A 22,511-nucleotide genomic window follows, 5' to 3' on the forward strand; every position below is an offset into this window, starting at 1 on the left:
ACACGAAGCTTCACCTGACCAAAAGCAAACAGCTGGCAGTACATACATAATTGATCGATGTCCGGGCGTCAGGCCCAGACAAATCATACCTGCAAGTTATCACTTTAGTTGGGCTCCATCGCCCTTCCTTGGCGTGTTTCATGTTTATCGGTGGAGTGGCCCTCGAACGTCATCAGCTGCCAGGGTTGGATGGATCTTTATCAATGTCGATCATTGATTGATTTTCCATAGCCCGTCTGCCCTCGTATTCCATGCATCTCTAGGGTAAGCCAATCTAACGACCGTCATGAGGCGAAACCTATTTGTTAATACCTAACGGCGAGATCTTGGCTTATTCAGTATATGGATTGTACGGTCTCTTATTATATCATATCCAAAGACATCTTGCGACTCGATTCCAGTTGTCTATAGTCGTGATGTTCACTCTTAGTATACGGAGTATCTCATTACAAGTATCAACCCGGGGCATGTCCCGTCAGTGAGCCTGATCAAAGCAACTGGATCCACACAAGTTAAAGCTGAATAAAGGCGTGGATGGCATAGAAGAATGTCTCAACACAGGGCACATATGCATTCCAATGTCCAACGGTTGTGCATGTGTTGGCTAGCGGGTATAAGTTCCTGTCGGAGATGGCGCCTACACTCACCTATACGAGCTTGGAAGATCCATTTATATAATTTACGAGTACAGAGAAGAGAGTATGTCGTGTAAGCTTACAAGTAAAGTCTTGTTGAGCACTGTAACAGGGATGCGCCAGACAAGACATGCTGAGCTCCACTATTAACTTGTTCACAAAGCACTATGCAATGCCCACAAGCTTCCCAACTCTCTGTCAACTCACATTGGATGCCAACATAAACTTCAGTAGGTGTCTCTAATAAATTAACGTAATTTACTGCATTCAAGTCATTACATTCGGAAGACGCCAAATTTGGTATCACCAGCCTTGACCTCGTTTCTACCTCCCATAGCAGCCTGCAGACCTAGGCCCAGGTATCGTCTTGTATGTTGAGGAGGGATAATACCATCGTCCTGCAAGAATGTTAGCATCGATTCCTTCACAAAGAATTATGAGGATGTGACTTACCCATAATCGAGCAGAGGAGAATGTGGCATCGCTCTCCTTCTCAATACGCTCCTTCAGCCCACCGTCGACAGTCTTGCCGACAGTCTCCATCACAGCAGCCAATTGCTCGCTACCCATAACACCAACCTTGGCGTTGGGCCACATCCACAAGAACCGTGGGCTGTAAGCCCGTCCGCACATTCCGTAGTTTCCGGCGCCGTAGCTGCCACCAACGACGACGGTGAATTTGGGTACATCAGCACATGCAACAGCTGTGACTAGCTTGGCACCGTGCTTTGCGATACCGTCACGCTCGGACTGTGATCCTACCATGAATCCGGAAATGTTCTGTAGGAATACCAATGGGATGCCGCGCTGGGAGCAGAGCTCAATGAAGTGAGCGCCCTTGACAGCGGACGAGGCAAAGAGAATACCGTCATTGGCTACGATGCCAACCTTGTGGCCGTAGATCTCGGCGAAGCCAGTCACGAGAGTAGTGCCGAAGTCGCGCTTGAACTCGGAGAACTCAGAGCCATCCACAACACGAGCAATGACCTCGCGGATAGGCAGAGGTTTTCGCAGGTTAGTGGTAGCAATGCCAAGAAGCTCCTCGGGATCGTGGAGAGGTTCTGAAAATGTAGGCTTGGGGGCTTGAGTCTCTGGTGACTTCTTGGGCCAGTTGAGGTTGCTAATGCAGCGACGAGCCAACACGACAGCATGGGCGTCGTCCACAGCCAGGTAATCTGTAACACCAGACACAGAAGAGTGCATCTTGCCACCTCCCAAGTCTTCGTGGCTGACAACCTCTCCTGTCGCAGCCTTGACAAGGGGAGGACCGGCGAGGAAGATGTGGCCCTGCTCTTGGACGATAATGCTCTCGTCACTCATTGCTGGCACGTAGGCGCCACCTGCTGTGCAAGGACCCATGACCACAGCGATCTGGGGGATACCCTCCGAGCTCATGCGTGCTTGGTTATAGAAGATGCGTCCAAAGTGGTTCTGGTCGGGGAAAACGTCGGCTTGGTGGGGGAGATTGGCACCGCCGCTGTCGACAAGGTAGATGCATCTGGCCGCTGTCAATTCACGTATCGTTCTGTGTGAGAGTGCTTGGTTACATACGGTAATTTGTTTTCTCTTGCGACAGCCTGCGCTCGCAAATGCTTCTTGACTGTAATCGGATAGTATGTGCCGCCCTTGACTGTGCTGTCATTGGCGACGATGACGCATGTCACTCCCTCGACAACACCCACACCAGTGATGATACCGCCTGCAGGCACCTCAGCCTCTGGATAAAGCTCATGACCAGCCATGGGTGAGAGCTCCATGAATGTAGTTCCAGGATCAACCAGAGCCGTAACTCGATCTCTGGGGAGCATCTTCTTGCGTGCGATGTGCTTCTGTCTGGCCTTCTCAGGTCCTCCCTGCTGGATCTTACGGGCGAGCTCCTGCATGCGGCTCATGACCTCACTCATCTGCTTCTCGTTCTCCTTGAACTCGTCTGACGACGGATCAACGTTTGTCTGAATCCGTGAGATGGCATTGGCCTGGTGTGGAGGAGTGAGATTTGCGACAGCTCGTTTCTGTGAAGATATCTGCGTGCGCCGACTGAACTGGCGACCGAGCAGTATCGCCTGGCGCGATGAACGTGATAGCGTCATATCTGATCTCAAGGTTCTTTCTTGTTTGGTGATTCTGAGATACTCAATTCGCTTTCAGAAAAAGTCTGCGACGAGAATAAGAGGCCCTTTCAATGGAGAAGGACGGAGAATAAGGAAGCTCTTCTTAACTCTCCTAAAGAATGAACAATCTCTAAAGCCGAAGCGCGGGCTACGCCCAAGGCCGAGGCTTGTGACGTCGAAAACCTGGGGTAAGCGGGTAAACCGCTTACAGCCGCAAAGACGGCTATCGAAGCCCGTGTTTTCCGGCCGCTTCCACTCACCTCGGTCGGGTCATTTTCAAATCCATCTAAGAAAACAAAAAGAAGAAGAAGAAGAAGAAGAAGAAGAAGAAGAAGAAGAAGAAGAAGAAGAAGAAGAAGAAAAAGAAGTGATATATTCTCAATATCTCATTGCTCTATCATTTCATTCACTTCAATCATCTCAGTCCCGTACACCTTCACAATGGCAACAAGTGTACGAACATTCAGATCTCTGGCACGACCTGTCATGGCACGTCGGTTCCGTCCCGCTGTCACTCTCCCTGCCATTCAGTCTCGCTTGCACTCTTCTAAACACCCCAAAGGCTTCGAAGCCCCTTCAAATGAGGAGCTTGATGAGTTGAGGGAGCGTGTGCAGGAATTTACACGCCGTGAGATCACAGAAGAGGTCGCTGCAAAGACTGACAAGACAAATGCCTTCCCAGCAGAGATGTGGCAAAAACTTGGTGAAGCTGGCTTCCTAGGTATCACAGCTGACGAGGACGTCGGTGGCCTCGCTATGGGTTACCAGGCGCACATCATTGTTATGGAGGAGCTATCGCGAGCCTCCGGTTCCATCGGCCTCAGTTACGCGGCACATTCACAACTCTGCGTCAACCAGTTGCAACTCAATGGATCTCCAGAGCAGAAACAAAAGTACCTCCCTGGCCTCATTGCTGGCACAAGTGTCGGCGCGCTGGCCATGTCTGAGTCTGGTGCTGGCAGTGACGTCGTCAGCATGCGAACAACAGCAAAGGCCGTTGACGGTGGCTACGTGCTGAACGGATCCAAGATGTGGATCACCAACGGCCCTGACGCTGATGTTATTGTGGTTTACGCCAAGACAGAGCCCGAAAAGGCCTCCAAGGGTATCACGGCCTTCATCGTAGACACCAAGAGCGAGGGCTTCAGCTGTGCTCGCAAACTCGACAAGATGGGAATGCGCGGCAGTAACACCGGCGAACTCATGTTTGACGGTGTCTTCGTACCTACAGAGAACATCCTTGGCAAGGTCAACGGAGGTGTGCGAGTCCTGATGGAAGGTCTCGATCTGGAGCGCTTGGTGTTGAGCGCTGGACCTCTGGGCATCATGCAGGCTTCACTGGATGTTGCCCTGCCCTTCACACACCAGCGCAAGCAGTTTGGTCAGCCTATTGCTCACAACCAGTTGCTCCAGGGCAAGCTGGCTGATATGTACACGAAGCTCCAGGCTTCTCGTGCCTATACCTACACAACCGCCAAGGCGGTCGACGAGAACGGTTTGATCCGCACACAGGACTGCGCGGGAGCTATCCTGTATGCAGCTGAGCGGGCGACGGAGTGCACACTCGACTGTATTCAGCTTCTTGGTGGAATGGGTTATGTTGAGGAAATGCCCGCATCACGATTGCTTCGAGAGTAAGTTTAAAACCATTGTTGTCTCTTCGGTACCACTTTTGAAGAGATTGAGGGCCTTGGGCACATGACTGTTTCCTGAACTGTTCACTAACTATATGTTCAGTGCCAAGTTGTATGAGATTGGAGCCGGTACTTCTGAGATTCGAAGAATGGTCATTGGCAGGGCTTTCAACAAGGAGTATGCACAGGTTTGAAAAGGGAGAACAACAATACAGCATTATACGTGGGTTCATCTATGGAAACACGCGCCAGGATCAACGCATGAGCCATGGAATGATAGAAAAAGGCACCGAGCCAGCAGGTTAGCTCCACAGGTGTAGCTATCGACATCGTTGATTCTCGCAGAGCCAGTTCTGAGACGAGGGCGATCCGATCTTGATTATGCATGCTATGATGCAAGAGTTGCGTAGCATGATATCGGCCGGAATGAATTAAATAACCAACAAAACACAGTAACTAAGAAACTAGAAGACTCTTTAAAAGAAAGAAAGAAAGAAACCCCCCAGAAAATCCATGAAATTATCAAGCCTGACAAAAGTTTGTGAATCTCAGGATGCACCAAGCGACAAACCCCCACGCAACGTAGGAGTACTAGTTCATGGAGGCTCAACTAAATCCCCGACCTGGGACAGGCATGTCTTGGTTGTCATTGGATAATTCAGACTCTCTCGCTTGCTGACAGAGGTTATAGCAAATTACGGAAGCATTGATCATGAACTCAGTGGTCGAGCACTGAGTTATGAAGATCGTGATATTTTGTCTGATACTTGGTGTTGAGTTGCTGGCGGTCACCCCCATCAAGATGACATTTCCTATCAGGCTCTTGTCACATCTTGCAGCAATGACAAGTTTCCATTTGTTTCCAATGCTCCAATAATACCGCCCGGCGCAGAGCTCGAATGAAACGCCCTGGTTGATTTTGCTTTTGATAACCTGGCCTGGTCGATTTGCCGAGGGCCTCGTGACACGATGATCCAATCCAAACAGGTCAGCCAATTTCTATTGTTCTCTACTTGCTAGTTCCCTCTTCTCTCTCCTGAGTGAGATGAGAGATGAGACATCCCGATCGATCAGAGTGTGACTGCTGTCTGTTACTATGTTTGTACTTCTGACTTTGGCATGCCGAACGGTGAAGGGGTGCCAACACACCTCACCTGCACACCGAGCATAATCGACCCGCCACCGACAGGTTGAAGTGGTGGCCCTGACCATTCCTGGCTTCGTGCCGTGTGCATCTTTCTTTGCTTTTCTTTGCTTTTCTTTGCTTTTCTTTGCTTTTCTTTGCTTTTCTTTGCTTTTCTTCTTCTCAAGTCACTCTACCACCGAGATCATAGGTTATGCAGCTTGCATGTTGAGGCTCTGAAACACGCGGCCAGACACGAGACTCGCGAGGGATGATTTGCTTGTCTAGAACGTCTAAACGTTTAGAAGGCCGGTTTTGATGCCGTAGAGCGGAGCTACTGGTATGCGGCCACGGGCAGGGATTGTAGAGATAATTGGAAGAGAGGAAACATTGGCTTTGAGGATTGTTGCATCAGTACCGATACCCCATGCTCTCACCTGGAGAGCTCCTTGGTTAGGCGAGTGTTAACATTATGGGGATGTTTCTGGCCTCCACCTCTAGATCCAAAAATGGAAATCCGGGACAGTTCAAGTGTCAGGGGTTAGTTAGTGAGTGCACTACTGTACCTACCGCGATCGGGCTTCTATAATTCTGGGTCCTCGAGGTTGAATAACTGCTGCCTGCGAGTCTCTGAGCTAGAGGGCAGGATCATTCATATTAGTCTCCATCTCGCTTAAGCCGTCGAACATGTTGGAAGACTTTGATGGTATGACTCAGTATGTTCTCAGTATGGTCCAGAGGCTAAGGTACTTAGGAAATATGAAGTTAGGTCAGGCTCTTGGGTCATTCTCCATAAACTGATGCCTAGGGCGGGGTTCCCATCCAGTCAGTCCATGCAATAAGTATCCATCTGAGCGTACCTATCTAGACTGTAATAATGTCTTGGTAATGATGGGTAAATGAGGGGAAAGCAAAGAAAAACAAAGGGAAGGGAAGAAAGATGAGATGGATTGGAAATTCTAGACCGTCAATGGTAATGTGTGTTGCCAAATTGGAACAACTGGAAGGGATCCGCGCATAATGATCCCCGTTCATGCATCATGGATTCGAGATAGAATTGTGGATTTATCCATCAAATGCCATTGAGATGGAGATGAGAACCGGCCCAACCGGGGGTGGGGGCCAGGTCTTTAGTGGACTTTGGAGGCTTTTTTTTGGTGGGGAGCTCTCCCGTTACTCGGGCCCAGGCCAGGCGGGGTGAGACCTCAAAATTTTGGGAGGCTCAGCATTATATGAGCAAAGTCTGGTAGTCTACGGAGTAGGTAGGTCCTTTTAAGAAGAATTCTTGGTGGTGTAGGGAACACATACGTATAACAAATTAATTAATTAATAAATAAATAAATAAATAACATTGCTTCCCACCTCCCCCATTCCTTCATCATCAATTATCACCCTCCTCGTCAGCTCCTCCTTCTCATTCACCCAATTGTCACCACTGTTCTCCAATTCGAATTACAGTTGACTCTGGCGGCATCATTGGCGTACACATCTTTTCCCACTTTCGTTCCTGGGCGCTAATCAAACAGTGCCTATCCCTGCACCATCGACGTCAAGCTTAGGGAGCACGGGAGCTCCAGCTCGAGCTATTGCCACCTGAGCTCACAAGTCTCGTGGTTTGGGCTGCCACTGTTTGCTTTCATAAAGCAATATCGACTCTCTCCAGACAAGGCCTCCCCTTTCTTCTTTCTTCTTTCTTCTTTCTTCTTTCTTCTTTCTTCTTTCTTCTTTCTCTTTCACGCATCTTCTCGTGGTACCCGCACTTTGAAGAGTTGCTCGTCGACAATGTCTTTTGCACCTGCTCTGCGCCTTTGTGCGCGCCGGGTTGCCTCCCCGGCTCTGGTCCGCCCTTCTATCACGTTTGCTGGTGCAAGAAAGCTTCACAGTGGCCCTCCTCGCCAGGATAAGCCAGGAAAATACGCCCAAACTGATCCTCAGATCGAGGTCGAATACCCAGAAGACCATGAGCTCCCTAGCAGTGAGCCTGTCGCCGGCACTGGTGGCCAGTACGTGAAGCCCACACTTCCTACATTTTCGCTTGATGGTCACGTCGGTATCGTCACTGGTGGTGCTCGTGGTTTGGGTCTTGTCATGGGCCAGGGAATGGTCTTTTCTGGGTCTCACCTTGCTCTTGTTGACATGAACAGTGAGTGCATACCCTATGATTAGCGGACAAACAAGCCATACTGACCATGTTACAGAGGAAGAAGCTGAAAAGCAGACAAGTCTTCTTATTGAAGCCTTCAAGAAGGAGAACCCTCGAGCTCGACGGTGAGTTCATCATTTGACAAGCTCCAACTGTGCGAGACTAAAAATATTCCCCAGAACCCCCAAGGTCACAGCCCACTATGCCGATGTTTCTGACCCTGAGTCTGTTGAGGCGTGTGTCGCTGAGGTCGTCAAGGAGCATGGCAAAATTGACAACCTGGTCACTTCAGCTGGCTTCACTGAGAACTTCGAAGCTGTGAACTACCCCATCGACCGTCTTCGCAAGCTTTGGGCTGTCAACGTTGACGGTACTTACCTCTTTGCGACCTCAGTTGCTCGCCACCTGATGGAGCGGAAGGCCCCAGGAAGCATTGTCATGATCGGCAGCATGTCCGGTGCTATTGTAAATGTCCCTCAGCCCCAGGCTCCCTACAACGCTGCCAAGGCCGGTGTTCGACACCTTGCCGCATCTCTCGCCGTTGAATGGGCTCATGCCAACATTAGAGTCAACTGCATCTCTCCTGGATACATGCTTACTGCTCTGTAAGTGTACTCAACGCTTCCTCTAGTAAAGCTGTAACTAACGTAGTCACCACAGCACCCAGAAGATCCTTGATGACAACCCGGATCTCAAAGCGAAGTGGACTTCTCTCATCCCTCAGGGCAAGATGGGCCAGCCTCAAGATCTCATGGGTCCTGTTGCTTTCCTGCTTTCTGATGTATGTGTACTCCATGGTGTTTCGGAATTCTGAACTGACCAATGATCTTTGACAGGCCTCCTCCTATGTCACTGGCGCTGATATCCGAGTTGACGGCGGTTACACAGTAACTTAAGTCTCTATGAAACACAGGCGAAAAGGAGTTTGGCTAAAATTGCACCCTGATTGGGTTTTCTTACAGTTGGGTCGGCACGCCCGATAGGTAGGTAGCGATTGGAATTCGATAATGTACCTAATGAGACGAGGAAACTTGCACATCGCATCGATGTCTTGAAGAAATGAGCACATATGCTTTCTATACTTTTTGGGATTGAGGTTTGCCTGTAATTGCTGATTGTCAAATTGAAACACAAATGTTTAACATGGTCAGAAATGGGTTGATAATTATCAATAGTAATGTTGTTATATTAAGCGTTGCTTAGGTACCTACCTACCTATGGACACATCATATCTTGAGGATCCCTCTATACCAATGGGACCCAATGGTTCTAATGGGCTTGTGGGTTACTTGAAATGTTCTATTGAGATGATTCTTTCGTGTTTCCTTGTCCGAAGTGCACATTTGATAGTGAAATGTGATTAGGCGTTGTTGTGAACATTCGCGTACTCCGTACTTTTTCTTTTGCTTATCAACTCATTCTTGCTTTGAACATGCATTTCTTGGCAGCACTAATAAAAGGCCAGTTGAAAATTTTCGTTCATCATAGCTCAGCCCCTATCGCAGTTCATGGCCTACCTTACCTATCAGTACCTACGTACTTTTAGATAAGGTACCGTACCGTCAAAGAGATACCGGTATGTGGCACTTCCCGAGATCGGATACGGAGTAGCTGCATATTCAAACCCATGACATTCCCGAGTGCAACCCGCACGCCACACCCAGCAAATGCCTGACGGGACTGCCGACCGAAACAGGATCGGGCTGCAGAGAAACCCCAACACGTTCGTTGACACCGATGCCATGGTACGGCCAAACAGCTGCCGTTGTAGGTTAGATCGGCTATAGCACACAATCACGTCTGGATGCAACTACGTATATGTAGATGCAGCCACCGCGATTGTTGGGTATCAGTCAGATGTAAGGGTGAAAACTCTGAGATTGTGTGATTGTGCGTGACCGTGACCTACTATGAATCTGGGACAACCTGGTGGTTGCAGGACAGAGATGTAGTATCCAGGGTGGTAAGCTTTACCACGAATCTGGATCAAGTCTTATCCACGGCATAGTCTATCGTGATACTAGATAGATGATGAACAGGGTGATATAAGAACAGTGTGCAGTACCTACTTGGATCAATGCTCATACATGCCACGATAATTATTCCCCCGTCGTCGTTAGTCCAAGGTACCTTATGTACGGAGTATGTTGTCTTGAATGTCGACTTCATTTTATCACTCCATACCTTACCTGACCTGACCTGGCCGCCGACTTCCGATAGTCGAGCGATGACCCTCCGAGTGATACAGATGGCGCAATCACCCTGAAAATCAGTGTCGGCCCGCGGTGACCAAATAGGAAGCTTTGTATCCGTACTGCATTTTTTGATCATCTGCAACCCCTCCCTCTCTGACAGAAGCTCCAGTCCAGGATCTTCTAACAAGGATCCCCACAGCCGTGAAGCTTGGGTGTGGCTCACAGCGTGGGGAGGCCTGTCGACTCGAGGCACCTGAATATACCTTACCTTGCCTTGCAATGGGCTCTCGGCCACGTGGGTAGGTGACCTGTGAGATAGACGATGAATGAAGATCTCGCCGCAAGCAAACTCGATGGTATGTCTGTCGAGAGCAGGTCATTCACGCACTCATACAGGGTATGCATGTTTGTTTCCCCGGACAAAGGCCCAAACGCGGCGTCGTCATCATGACCATGGCATACCATATGCACAAGAGAGAGCGAGCTCTTTGAAGCTCAAGCTCTCCACAGTTAGCCGAGTCTCCCAAGTCTCCAACTCTAAAGCCGACGTTGAGCACCTCCCATCATTGCCGGTTTCAACCTAGGCACAACTCCCCGTACCGGTACGTGTGACGAATCCCGCAATTCCTCTCGGCCGACAAATGCTTGAATTGTCGAGAAAGTTTACCTCTAGTCCAAACCTAGAGACGGGATGGCTGGCTGTGAACCCCTCCTTTCATCATCTCAGCGTCAGGTGCCTCCAGGAACAAGGCGACCTCCGCCCAAAGATTTCTGAATTGGTCTCGTGAAACATTACAGTACAGCTTGGAACTTATTTGGAAGCGGGGAAGAGCCTCAGAGAAGCGAAAGTCTGATAAACGAACGCATCGAGTCTGTGCTGTCCCATGTGGCTGATGTGGCCAGTCAGACGACCATGACGACGCTGGGCACCTTATTGATCGACCCCGCCGGGAAACAGATCAGACGACTCTGAAGAAAATTGCGCCTCCTGTAAGAGGAAAAGACAAAAGGGAGATAAAAAGAAAGGAAAGGAAAAAGGAAAGGCAATAAAAGCATTGAGCCGTAGTGGAGGGTGATCCCGGTAGGACTCCTACAGCCAATCCACTTAGCCAACCAGGTTGATCATCTCACCCGGATAGAGGCAGGTAGGCTAGTTTATGTCAGACAATGTGACGGTTTCAGCTTCTGAGAGGTCATGAGACGAGTAGCAGATAGGCGATAGGCTAGGCTCTGAGTATGTAGTTATCTGAGTCGTTAATAACCGTTCTAGAACTGGGTGTGAAAGTCATGTTTCGGTTGGGTCGAAGATCGTGCCCGTTTTGGGCATATTGAGTCAGGAACCATAGTTAAGGGAGAGGGCTCGCAGAGCCGCAAACCGTGTACATGATCACCTCTGTTGGTTACGAGGCCAAAGCCCTGAGTGTGGTATCTACTGCACCTAGATAAAGGCTGAGAGCCCGGGAACTGGAACTGTCTCAATTCAAGCTGAAAGAAAGCCGCTATAGATCAGGGTAATCAGTTATGGCTAACTTTCGATCTATTGAATCTGTGAAAGCCTATTGCCATGGAGGCGGTGAATTCATTCACGGTCATATATCATTCAGGCCCAGAAGGCGGCCAACACGAAACATCTGGGTCCCGATTCATAGTGACAGCTCGCCCTGCATAAAGCTGAACAGTATTGACTTGGAGGTTGATGATTGGTGATATCTCATTCCAGTATTGGCCCCGTGACCTTGATATTGAGATACATATCCTTGTCAAATGCTGTAGGTAGCCCCTGTCCCCTTTATGCACCCTACATAAAGTCCTCAGCCGCAGGTGCGAGATGGGAGTGAGGAGATGAAAGGAAGTCCTTCAGATATTTGTACATAACAATTCTAGGGGAGACAAGAAAACTTGAGGGTAGTTGATAAAAAACAACTACTAAATTAGAAGCCTTCCTAAGTTTAAACTAAACTTGTATGACCCTTTTTTATCACTTAGAGCAGAGGTCCTAAGATACTTGCTCCCGGAGGCAACTGTACACAGCTTGTCAGCCCTACTGCCCATCCATCCACAGATGTTCAGTGAGATGTAAGACAAGACTAGGTAGGTACCTACATACAGGTGCAGTGCCTAGAACCACCAAAGGACAAAACACAAAATTTACATTGTGTATCCGTATCCATATGTAGAATTGATAAAGGCTACTACACTACTAAGGTACTAAGGTAATCTGGATTTAAAATTGGGTCAAAAAGCCCCAATCATCATCATATGTAGAATGGATCTCATTAGTCGAGGTCAGCCCAAGTCCATGCCCATGTGAGAATAGAAACCCGTGAGCTTCGGCCCATGGAAGGGCACGCACGTCACAGGGTGCCCGCGTGTCCGGTAGTTCAGGTTCCAGTGTAACCCACCCCCTACTAGCGTATATTTCCCACCCACTGCCCTTGTCTCGTCTTGTCTTGTCTTGTCTGTGGGTTCCAGAAGTTCATCAAGTTTGAGGAATAGGTTGGCACTGTTGGGCTCTTTTGCTGCGAGATGCCAAGCAGATCTACTCGAGTATTGCATCAATTAGATCCCGGTTCTTCCAATATCTTGCATCATGTCATCATGATATACCTTAGCCACAAGCTTCTCTGAATCAATTCCCAAGACAAGGTACTACTAACGAAACCCCAGGGCACATGCCTACCTAAGGTACTGTAGTGACCTAGGTACCTTAGACCCGGGACAGCCCCGCCAAGTTCCCCTCCGCGGGTGCCTTCCCAACCTAAGCTTCCTAAAGGTCATAAGGAGCTAAGCTAGGGAAGGAACAGCCACATCGTCAACCCAGATCACCAACGGAAAGAGCTCGAGTTCCAGTCCAGGCCATCTTAAAGCCCATGGTCGAGGTTTCCCTTTTTTCCATTTCCCCATCCTGTTTTTACTCTTGTTTTATTCTCCAACCAACCTCTTATTAATTCGACGTCTCCTTGGTATTTATCGTATTCCACTCCACCTTAATTCTTGTGCAAGTCCTTACACCTCGTCTTCCAGCACCTGCAGTGTCTTCCTCCCTGGCATTCGTGGCTGGCGTGCTTGCTTTTGGCTTCTCACTTACAGCTTCAGCACCCGATAGCACCTCAAGTCCACTATTGTCTGTGGAGGGACCACCTCCACTGAGCTACCCTACCCTACTCTCCTTACTTTACCTACTCCTCAAGCACAATACAATACCTAAGGTAAGGTAGACTACGACGCAGTACGTACCGGCCTCGACAGCACCTCAGATGAGGTGACAAGCACCCCTCACCTCACCTCCACCAAAGAGATAAACGTGCTGGGTGATAAGTCGCTAGAACCCGGCCCCCTGGCGCCCTGGCTCTCCCGTCGAGGCAGAGGCTTTGTTTCATTCCGCTGTCAGGGTACTCACTCATCAAAATTGGATCTTCGTGGCCTGGACCGGTCAGCGAAGTAGCGGCCTCTCCGGAAGGTACCTGACCTTGTTCGTCTGTCTCTCCACCGTCTTTCGCCGCCATCTTGGCCGACCAAGCGGACGGGACTCCTTTTCAATCGCTCTCCCTTCCGTTGTCACAAGCAAACTATAGAAACCACTGCCTTGCGCAAGCTTTTTGCGGCACACTGATCTTGTTATCTATTCTTGCAAGTCCGTGTCTTTTTGAAAAGTGCTGAGTCGGCACGGCATCAGCTCCGAAGCTTATCGGCACCAGGTTATGAAGACGTGGGAGTCTCCCGACAACTTGACTTGTACAAAGTGGTACTCTTTCACCTCGAACCCAGCATCAGCTGCCGCCTCCGACTTCGCCGCCACTATTGAAGTTTTCATGTATATTGACCCAACGAATTCAGTAGTCCGAAACGTACCCATGAAATCCCAGCTCAAAGTACTCGATATCTTCAGCCATTGTCATCAGGTCCTCCACCGGCTCTCCACCGTCTTTTTCTTCGGTTCACTAGCAGGTACAGACTTTTTTACCTCTGGACCCTGAATTTTCTATATCTTCAACTGTCCATTCTTCTTTTCGTGCCCCTAACCTCTTGACGCGCAGACTTATTCGTTCCTAAAAGAGGCTTCAACCTGCAGATGTAACAAAACAGCCCCGAACACACTGTTACACTTACACGGCACCTCGATTTAGTTCACAACCAAAGCCAAAGAAAGCTAAAGCTCACGCCGAGCTAAACTTTCTACTGCATCACTCGAGTTTCACTCACCAAAGTTGTCTCGCTTCACCAGCACAAGGTCCACAGTTTATTACTTTCGCCGCTTTTTTGCACACGAGAAGCCAATTTTTGCGTCACGAGCTTACAAGTCACGAGCCATATCGAGGTTTGAGGTTCTCTTTGCAACGCTGTTTCTTCCCAGGGGAGTTCGACAATCACTGATCCACACGAGAAGAACGAAATAAGAACAGAGACAAAAATCTTGTATAACCTGCAGCGTCTGTGTGCCCTTAACAACCGTCAACTGCTGCATCTCCCAGCCCAGTTTTGGTTGCCCGATCACAGGACCGTTGGAACAACAACTTCAGCGATCCAGAATTCATTCACTAGCGAACAATCCTTTGCCTCGGTTTTAAAACTTCCAAACAACTGTGCCAGTGGTTTACGGCACATAAATTGGAGATTGGCCAAAAATAACAGAAATTGGCTATCGCTATTTATTGAGTGACACTGTGTGCCTGCAATCATTTAACCTCTGTCGATTCCACCATAGGCCCGTTATCCTTCACTTATTATTGAATTTAGCGGCCATGCTTCACATCGCTAGTCGTCGATAAACACTTCTACGCCGAAGGATCGCTGGATGGCATTAGCAGCCGTACGTTGATCACACCAAGTACATATCTCCATCGTTGCGGAGGCTGCCGAAGACTTCAAAATCCTCAGATATGGATTCGAACATGCCTATGATACTGCCAAAGGGCATTGTCATCAATTCCAAAAACATATATAAAGAGGTTGCTGATTTTCCTTTGGTCCCCCCTGACAAGGTTTGGGAATACTGGCATGGTAAATTTCTAATTGTCCCTTAGCCATTGAATACCACTCATGCTTTCCTAGTGTATACGACCACATATAAGAAGCTTAAGGATCCGACTGCTTGCCGACTTGAAAACTTTTGGTGGCATGTCTGGGGAAGTGATCGCAGGTTTCTCAAGGGCAGTGCCCTGGCAAAACTCTATGAGGAGATCTCGGTTGGACCAACCTTTGTCCCCCTCAAGGGACCGCCGAATCGATGGGAAGGGCCCGATGTATGTGCCACTGAGGTTGATCTTTGCACAATGACATTCATCGACAACTAACACGAGCTGCCTAGATACCACCCCTGATCAAACAGATTCTAGAAGCCGCCGAGTCTCAGGCAACCACATCACTGACACAAAGCCAAGGGTCTCGCCCTTCAAAACCCACCGACTCAGCGTTGAGAACATTATCTTCAAGTGCCTCAAAGCCGCCACCCGCCCACCCAATCTTGAAAAAAGCCCGAGGGCCGTCATCATCGGGACCTCGGCCAACCGCTCGTTTTGTATCACCCCACGAATCCGCTGATGAGGACGATATTCCTTCTTCAGGGAGCACAGCCGCGACAGTGTCTGAGGCGCCCGTGTATGTAACGGATCCGCCGAAGAAGAAAATGACCATTGCACCCCCTCAGAAGCTGGCCTCCTCATCTCCCGTCACGAGTAAGAAAGCCACTCAGCTAAGCAAATCATCATCAAGCGCGGAATCGGCCGTTCGAGAAGCCGGGGCTGGAAAGCCGAGCGGGCCAAGGAATAGCACGCTGCAGCGGCCCGTACTTCAAGGTGCTCGCACAAAAGTGGAATGCGACCAACCAGCCTCTAGGGACATGAATGGAATGACCAGGGAAGGCCGCCCATATCCGATGAGCGAGAAGGCACGAGGGAAACAACCAGCAGTTCCTGTCCGGCCAGTTACATACAGAAACGACGTCGTCAAGGACGTGATAGAAGAAGAAACTCAACCATCACCCCCGAAAGATCGACCTCCAAGCATTCACCGAGAGAAAGGTGTGCTCCCCCAAGCTCGTTCTCTCATAAACCTAGCGAACCACGGACCGCGAAGAGGGTCGGGGGCTTCTTCAAGGTCGACTATCGGAGTGGGATCGCTTGAGAGTGGAAGGAGTCAGGAAACCCCCCCTATGGCACGATCCCATTCCCATGGCGGATATAATGAACCAAAACCGCACAACATTCGAGCACCTGGACTCTTTACAGAAGCCACCTCATCGACATCCAACGTTGCGGTGACTGGCACAATTCTCGATCAATCTGGGTTTGGATCCACGTCAGACTTGAGTACTATCGATCATTCACGACTCGAACATCACACCATCCCCGTTGTGCCACCACAGCCCTCTATACTCGATGCTCGTTTCACCCCAACTCCTCCTACTACAACAGCTAGTGTACCCCTAGGACGCACAAAAAGCCAACTAACACTACTGCTGGAACGAGAAAAGGCACGAAGCGGTGATAGGTCGCGATCCAGAAACTAAAATATTCTTTGTACCCTTAAAAGCCATCATGCCACCGTTATTCTGTGCCGTGGTAAGGTCTCACCACGGCTATGTACACCATTTATAAACAAGGGCCTAGCTCATATATTAAGCAAAATGCTTTGCTTCTTTCTCCGTATGGCTTCAGGTGCATGGCCACGGAGTGTTGAGCGAATGCATAAAACATCCGCGGCCTGCATGGTTACTTGATATATTCTTAATTCTTGCCATATGATGAAGGACTATTGGCTCAGAAGTGAAAGTTTGAAAGTCGCGCGTATGATTCCTTATACCATAATCGAATCAGGGGGATGAGGCGTTGCCAGCAAAGCTGAAGAAGGACTAAAGGGTTCTCTCTCATGAAGGAAATGAACGGAAATTCAGTTGATACCAATAAATAAGGCAACTATAACTAAAAGCAAGGCATTGCAGATGCTGCTTAGGACTTCACGAAAGCAACGTTTTGAGTGCATGTTATTACCCTAGAGCTTCTAAATTTCCTGCATATTTGATCGAAGGAACAAAAAAATCACACAAAACATGGCAATGAATTATCGCATGACCTTAACATTTTTCATTATCCATCTTTAAGTAGAAGCTTAATTATTCTTCTTCCCCAGTATACCCTATGTTTGTTTATACTACACATCAGAGTTACCACATGAAATACGCTGAGTTACGGTGCGAGGTTGGCGATTGACAGACGAAGAAAGCACCAAAGTAGGCAAATATGTTTTGGGAATCGAGTGACTTTTTGCGCGAAGGAAATATCCCAACTGTTAACGCTATGTTGATAATACTGGTATCTAATACTACAGCCATGAAACTGGAGAACTTAGGAAAAAATAGCTACTAGATATTACTCTTAATCTTTTTGTAATCCAAGGTTTGCACCATATGTTTTGTCCAACCGACTTAACCAGTTCCCAATCCATTACTTATACCAAAAATCGATGACGCGTTATAATAGGGGACGGAATGAGAACTCGCTTTGCGAAGAGAGCGATGCTTGAGCGAGTGTGTTGGGTTTCTTCAGAAGAGGAATAAGTTTGGTGTGTAATATAGCAAAGCATGATTCATGCATGGTACGAGGAAAAGGGTACCCAAGGAAAGCCAACATGATACGTTACTAATCATCAAGCTTGAACATCCTGCGCAGTGTGCCAAACTTCTTCTTCTTGGACGTGCCGACCTCTGAGCCGTCGATCGAAGCTGAGACGCCGTGGTTAGTAGCATCAATTTGGCTGTGGGAAGTACTGCGACGCTTAAGAAAGCCCGTCTTTGTTGTTGGGGAGGACGGAGCAGGACCAAGACCGCCAGCGGTGGATGGGCGCTTCTCTTCGTCAACGACGTACGTATTTTGAGAGCCGTCGTCGAACTGATCCTCCTCTTCGTGAGTGTTCTGATGGTCCTGGAGAGGCCAGTTTGCTCCGCGTTTGTGTAGACGTGAGCTATGTGCCTGGCTCTCACTATTGCTTCGAATAAAAGCGAGTCGCTCAGGGCCTCGTTCCAGGTGCGTGTCCCGACGCGATGCGCTTTCACTCGTGCTTCGAGAGATCTTGTCAGCAGGATCCTTCTTGCGACGTAGAATGGACGACATGAAACTGCCACGTCGTTTGTGACCTGGTCGTCCACCTGTTATCTCGACGCTGTTAGCCTGCGGCGCCATCGCGTCTCGCCCCGAACCGCTTCGATTCAGTGTTGCCCGAGGAACTGCGATAGCCGCCCCATTGGGAGCAGCATTCTCCCGAGGTTGCTCTTCCTCGTCATCGCTGTCAGGAAGATCAGGAGAGTCTTGGACACCTGCACGAGCAGGCGGGACCCCCATAGCGGCGGCAGCGGCATTGTTTGAGGCAGAACTGCGCATTGTTTTAGGTACACGCTTCTGCTTGGGAAGTGGCGAAGGAGTATCCTCGTCACTTGAGTCGACGAAACGACTTCTGAAGGCTGGGCGGCCCTCATCCTCATCACTCGAATCATCGAAGCGGCTGCTGCTCTTGGATTTCTTGCCCTTGGACGAGCGGCCAAACCCAGAAACCCGCATGCGAGAGGAACCTGCATCATTGGGCTCAGCGCGTAGTGACTGACGCATACGACCGCTCATCATAACTGGAGGAGGAGAGCTAGTGTTGGAATTGCGGCGAAAGGCTGATCCAGTAGGCGACAGAGACCGAAGGCTGAATCGGCTGCTGCCCCTCGCGCTTTCTGGCGGAGGCGCTGCTGCCGTCTGTTCCCGTGTACTTCCTCTCATTGTCCTACGGAAGCCAAAGCCTTCTCCGCCGCCAGCCTTTGCACGTCGGAAGCTGCTTTCGCTCGAGTCGGATCCTCGTCGTGCAAGGGTTGGCTTCGCAGTAGATCGCATAGTAGGGCCCCTGTCTTCAGAATGTGCTCGACGCTGCGATTTGACCGCTTCCGACGTGGTCGCTGGCTGATAAGACGCTGGCCGAGCACCATTTCTCTGAGTAGAAGCAGTATTGTGCCCATTAGCCGCAGAACCGTTGGCCCTCAGCGACTTGCGCATCGCAACACCAGTCGTAGCCTCAGGCTCTTGACGAAGGGTCTTGCGTAAATGCCCATCGTGCGAGTTCTGTGGGTTTGAAGGAGCAGCGCCGGATCTCATAGATTTGCGCATTCCCCCGGTTTGGACTGGCTCAGAATGACTGGCTGTTGTAGCCTCAGCAGCCCTCATGGATTTTCGCAGCTTGGCGCCTCCAGCCTGCTTTCCTTTCTCTGTAACGGGTGCCTTAACAAGAGGCTTCTCAACCTCATCACGAGGCCAACTAGTACCTGGTTGAATTTGGTAGGTTCTTGTTGGGTTGCGAAACTTTTCTGAGACAGGCGCATTTTCCGAAGTGTCCAGGGGCTCTTGCACGGGGTCTTCAACAAGTTTCTGCTTTTGCTTCGTTTGAGTCTTTGTCTTGTGTTTCGAACGTCTGGCTGCCTCTGCTGGAATGTCCTCGTCAGAGTCCTCCATGGCCTCCTTCTCGAGTTGGCGTCTGTCCTTGGGGCTCAAACTTCTCCAATAAGCCTTTGCCGTTTCCCAGTCACTGGGCGTTTGAAGAGGCTTCTGAGAGGGAGTCTTTGTAGGCGTGGACTGCTGAGAGGCATCGGTTTCCTTGGATTTTGCAATGGCTTTCTCAAATACCTTCTGAGAGAATGCTGATTCGACGGGGCTATCAACTACAGCGTCAAGGGACAAGAAACCATCACCTTCCATGTCAGAAAGATCCTCATAGGCGTCACTATAGATGCTGCTCCCATCCGACTCTTCCGACTCTTCCTGGATATCATGCATCTGAGAATTTGAAGAAACAGCACTGGTGGAATCGAAGGACCGACGAGTTACAATGGGCGCGGGCTGATCAGCTCCTTTAGGCGATTGACTGGGGCGAGGCTCTGTTGAGGATAACTTGGCGTCCTCGGAGATAGCCCTCTCACTAGGAGCATCAGTCGGGCCGGTTGGGAAGCCCCCAGGAACATCGAAGAAGTCTTGCGGCGACTCTGCCTGATTCTCATCGGGAATCCGAGGACTGGGCTGTATTATCGAAATGGTTGGAATGTTGTCGCTTGGATTTGACTTTGTCGAGCTACTCTCAGAGGGGCTGCCGGGGTTGCTAATAGTTGTTTGGGTCTCGGACACAGGGTCAGCAGAAGCTTGGGATTTAGACATAACCCCTGATTCGGATTCATCATCAGAGCTCAGGTCACTATGGCTTATATATCCTTGGCCATCAACGGAAGTGACCACAGGGGGCAGTGGTTCCCGGTATCTGGAAGTATTAGCTTCGTTGCGAGAGGCCTGTTCCTGTGCCAAGACCGACCCAATAGCCAGATCACTTGACTGCGCCAAATCTTGGGCAGGAGCTTTGTGATTCGATTCTGAAGGCAACGAATCTGTAGCCGGAGGTGAAGCCGATCTCTCCATAGGACGGACTAAAGGCCGCTCTTCAGGCTCCCTGACCTTCTTCTCGCGAATACTCCCAAAAGAGGGGAGAGCAGGACAAGGTGTCATGGTTTCATCCTCGTCCAGAGTTACTGAGTCTCTTTTGTTTCGCCCAATGATGCTGTGCCAAGACTTTCTTGACTGTGGGCTGGCTATTTGTGGCGAGTCCGTATCTGAAGATGGAATAGACTCCCCTATAACAGCCGTGTTTCCATCATCAAAGCTCACCCTGACGCTCTTCTTCCGCGAGAGTTCTGTCTCCTCACGCCCAGCCATACCTGACCAGGCAGCAGACGCATCTGAGCCATCTTCAGAGGGAGATGCATCCCGAGGACTTGAGTACTTAAGTGCGGATTTTCGTGGCGACAACGACCTTGGAGGCGGCTCATGCCTAACGAGTAGCTGATCGGTCTTGGGTGCAAAATGGGTTGTACGAGCAGGGCTGCGGGCAGGACTCTCAGAATGGACGCGGCTTCGGCGCACAGTCTCACTGGGACCTGGGACTGGTGCAGCTTCTGGTGACTGTTGAGGTGGGGGGGTTGATTTCACAGGGATGGCATCTACTCCATCCATTGGGCGTCCGTTAGCAGGCGCCGGCTGGGCAGCATCTCGTGGTTCCCTCCCCTCTAGTTCGGGTTCTTCATGCACTACAGAGGGGCGCTTTCTGACCGATGCTTCAGGCTTTGTTACTGCTGGTGGGATTACAATAGTCTGGCTCGATGGCTCGACATCTTGTTCTTGTTCTTGCTGAACCAATGTTTGTCCAGTTGATAGGTTGGAGTTGGAGCTGGTTTCAAGCTTCGCCTCACGCTTAGTCCCTGGCTCAGACTCAGGATCTGATTCGGGCTCAGATTCAAGGCCAGCCTCTGGGTGCCCAGGCTGTTGTGTTGTCGCAGCATAGGTATTCGCAGGGCTTTGTGGGCTTGCGACTGCCTTTGGTGGTGGTGAGGCTGGCTCGACTGCAGTGCCCTTAAGTCTCCCGACGGTTCCCTTGGACAAGTGAGTGCCAGTCCTGGAACCATCATGCTTTTGCTTGCGAACAGGTTTCTCCGATGCATCACGGACAGTCTGATCTATCATCAAAAGCTGTGCCTGAGGAACCATCCGTCTCGAATTGGGATCGTACACCATTGCATTATTTGATAGGCTTGGAGACTCTGTCATAGAGCGAGGATACGAGAAATTGATAGAGTTCGGACTGCTTGGCCGTAAATCTGCTGATGCCCGTTTATCAGCCACAGGGGCGCGACGCACGTTAGACAAATCGTTTCCCGTAGCTGCCCCAAACCATGAACCTTGAGTTTGACCGTTTTTCATCTTTTGGCTCGCGGTTTGGAAATGTTGCGTTTGCAAGCTTGTTGCTCGTTTGTGGGCCGAGCTCTTCGGATTGGTCTTGTTGTGCTCATGCTGGGGAATCTTGGGCACTGGAGGAACATCCTGGGCTTGCGGGGCAGCGAACCGAGCTGGCGAAGGTGAGGGTGATCGAAAGGTCCGTTCCGTCATAGAGCTCGCGCTTGGCGATCGATGTAGTTCCCGACTCCTCCTGTCCCGACTTCCCGTAGACGAGACGGAAGCGCTCCTCCGCGCAACTCGTTTTGATTGCACCTGCGATACATTGGTGGGGGTTGTAGGTCGAGCCTTGAGAGCTGCAGCCGCAGCAGCTGATGACAGAGATGGCGTCGATTCACGCCTTAGAAAGGCCGAGGCAGCTGCTGTCGCAGCATTGGGATTGGCAGTCTCCCGGGTCAACGGCTGAGATGAGAGCGCCATGTTAGCAACAACGTGTAATTGCGAAAGCGATGGAAAGGAAACGAGAATTGGATGGAGAGGGGGAGCGTCGCATCAAGGGATAAAGGCCAAAGACAACAATCAAAGACATGGGCAAATGCGGCAAGTCTCGATAGGTAGTGGGTGAGCTTAAGTTGATGGCTTTTGCCTACCAGAGCGGGTTCCGTGGCGGGCGAAAAGCGAAAAGCCAAAAGCCAAAACCGGTTTTATAAGAGCCGCAATAAACAGTGAACAGCGCAGAGGAGGAAGACGGCTCACCTGAGTGGGAGGACGATGCCTCCTTGAACCTCCAAACATGACGGGCTGGTTTAAGCTTGACTAGATCGAAAGCGGCGCAAGGCCAGCTCAGCTCAACAGACGGCTTGCATCAAGATCAAGGCCACGGATCTTCGGAGGTGAGTAAACAATGACGCTGAGATGTGAGTCAAGGT

At 50.0% G+C, this 22,511-nt stretch overlaps 5 protein-coding genes across 5 annotated transcripts; 3 read left to right on the forward strand and 2 right to left on the reverse strand.

The window, feature by feature from the left end:
* Positions 1 to 910: 910 nt before the first annotated feature.
* On the reverse strand, positions 911 to 2,725 carry J7337_008526 (uncharacterized protein; the record flags this gene model as incomplete). The annotated part of the gene is made up of 3 exons (XM_044826143.1): positions 911 to 1,033; positions 1,089 to 2,160; positions 2,187 to 2,725. The coding sequence occupies 3 exons, from the start codon at positions 2,723 to 2,725 to the stop codon at positions 911 to 913; spliced, it is 1,734 nt and encodes a 577-aa protein (XP_044679060.1).
* Positions 2,726 to 3,187: 462 nt separating this feature from the next.
* Positions 3,188 to 4,574, forward strand: J7337_008527 (uncharacterized protein; the record flags this gene model as incomplete). The annotated part of the gene is made up of 2 exons (XM_044826144.1): positions 3,188 to 4,380; positions 4,484 to 4,574. The coding sequence occupies 2 exons, from the start codon at positions 3,188 to 3,190 to the stop codon at positions 4,572 to 4,574; spliced, it is 1,284 nt and encodes a 427-aa protein (XP_044679061.1).
* Positions 4,575 to 7,285: 2,711 nt separating this feature from the next.
* On the forward strand, positions 7,286 to 8,542 carry J7337_008528 (uncharacterized protein; the record flags this gene model as incomplete). Its single annotated transcript, XM_044826145.1, has 5 exons — positions 7,286 to 7,646; positions 7,702 to 7,771; positions 7,826 to 8,251; positions 8,307 to 8,427; positions 8,483 to 8,542. 5 exons carry the CDS (start codon positions 7,286 to 7,288, stop codon positions 8,540 to 8,542), a joined length of 1,038 nt encoding a protein of 345 aa, XP_044679062.1.
* A 6,191-nt stretch (positions 8,543 to 14,733) lies between these two features.
* On the forward strand, positions 14,734 to 16,349 carry J7337_008529 (uncharacterized protein; the record flags this gene model as incomplete). Its single annotated transcript, XM_044826146.1, has 3 exons — positions 14,734 to 14,842; positions 14,894 to 15,084; positions 15,150 to 16,349. The coding sequence occupies 3 exons, from the start codon at positions 14,734 to 14,736 to the stop codon at positions 16,347 to 16,349; spliced, it is 1,500 nt and encodes a 499-aa protein (XP_044679063.1).
* A 1,129-nt stretch (positions 16,350 to 17,478) lies between these two features.
* Positions 17,479 to 22,062, reverse strand: J7337_008530 (uncharacterized protein; the record flags this gene model as incomplete). The annotated part of the gene is made up of 1 exon (XM_044826147.1): positions 17,479 to 22,062. One exon carries the CDS (start codon positions 22,060 to 22,062, stop codon positions 17,479 to 17,481), a length of 4,584 nt encoding a protein of 1,527 aa, XP_044679064.1.
* Positions 22,063 to 22,511: the final 449 nt, after the last annotated feature.

The sequence above is a fragment of the Fusarium musae genome, chromosome 6 (assembly GCF_019915245.1).
Source record: "Fusarium musae strain F31 chromosome 6, whole genome shotgun sequence".
NCBI classification, from domain to species: Eukaryota; Fungi; Ascomycota; class Sordariomycetes; order Hypocreales; family Nectriaceae; genus Fusarium; species Fusarium musae.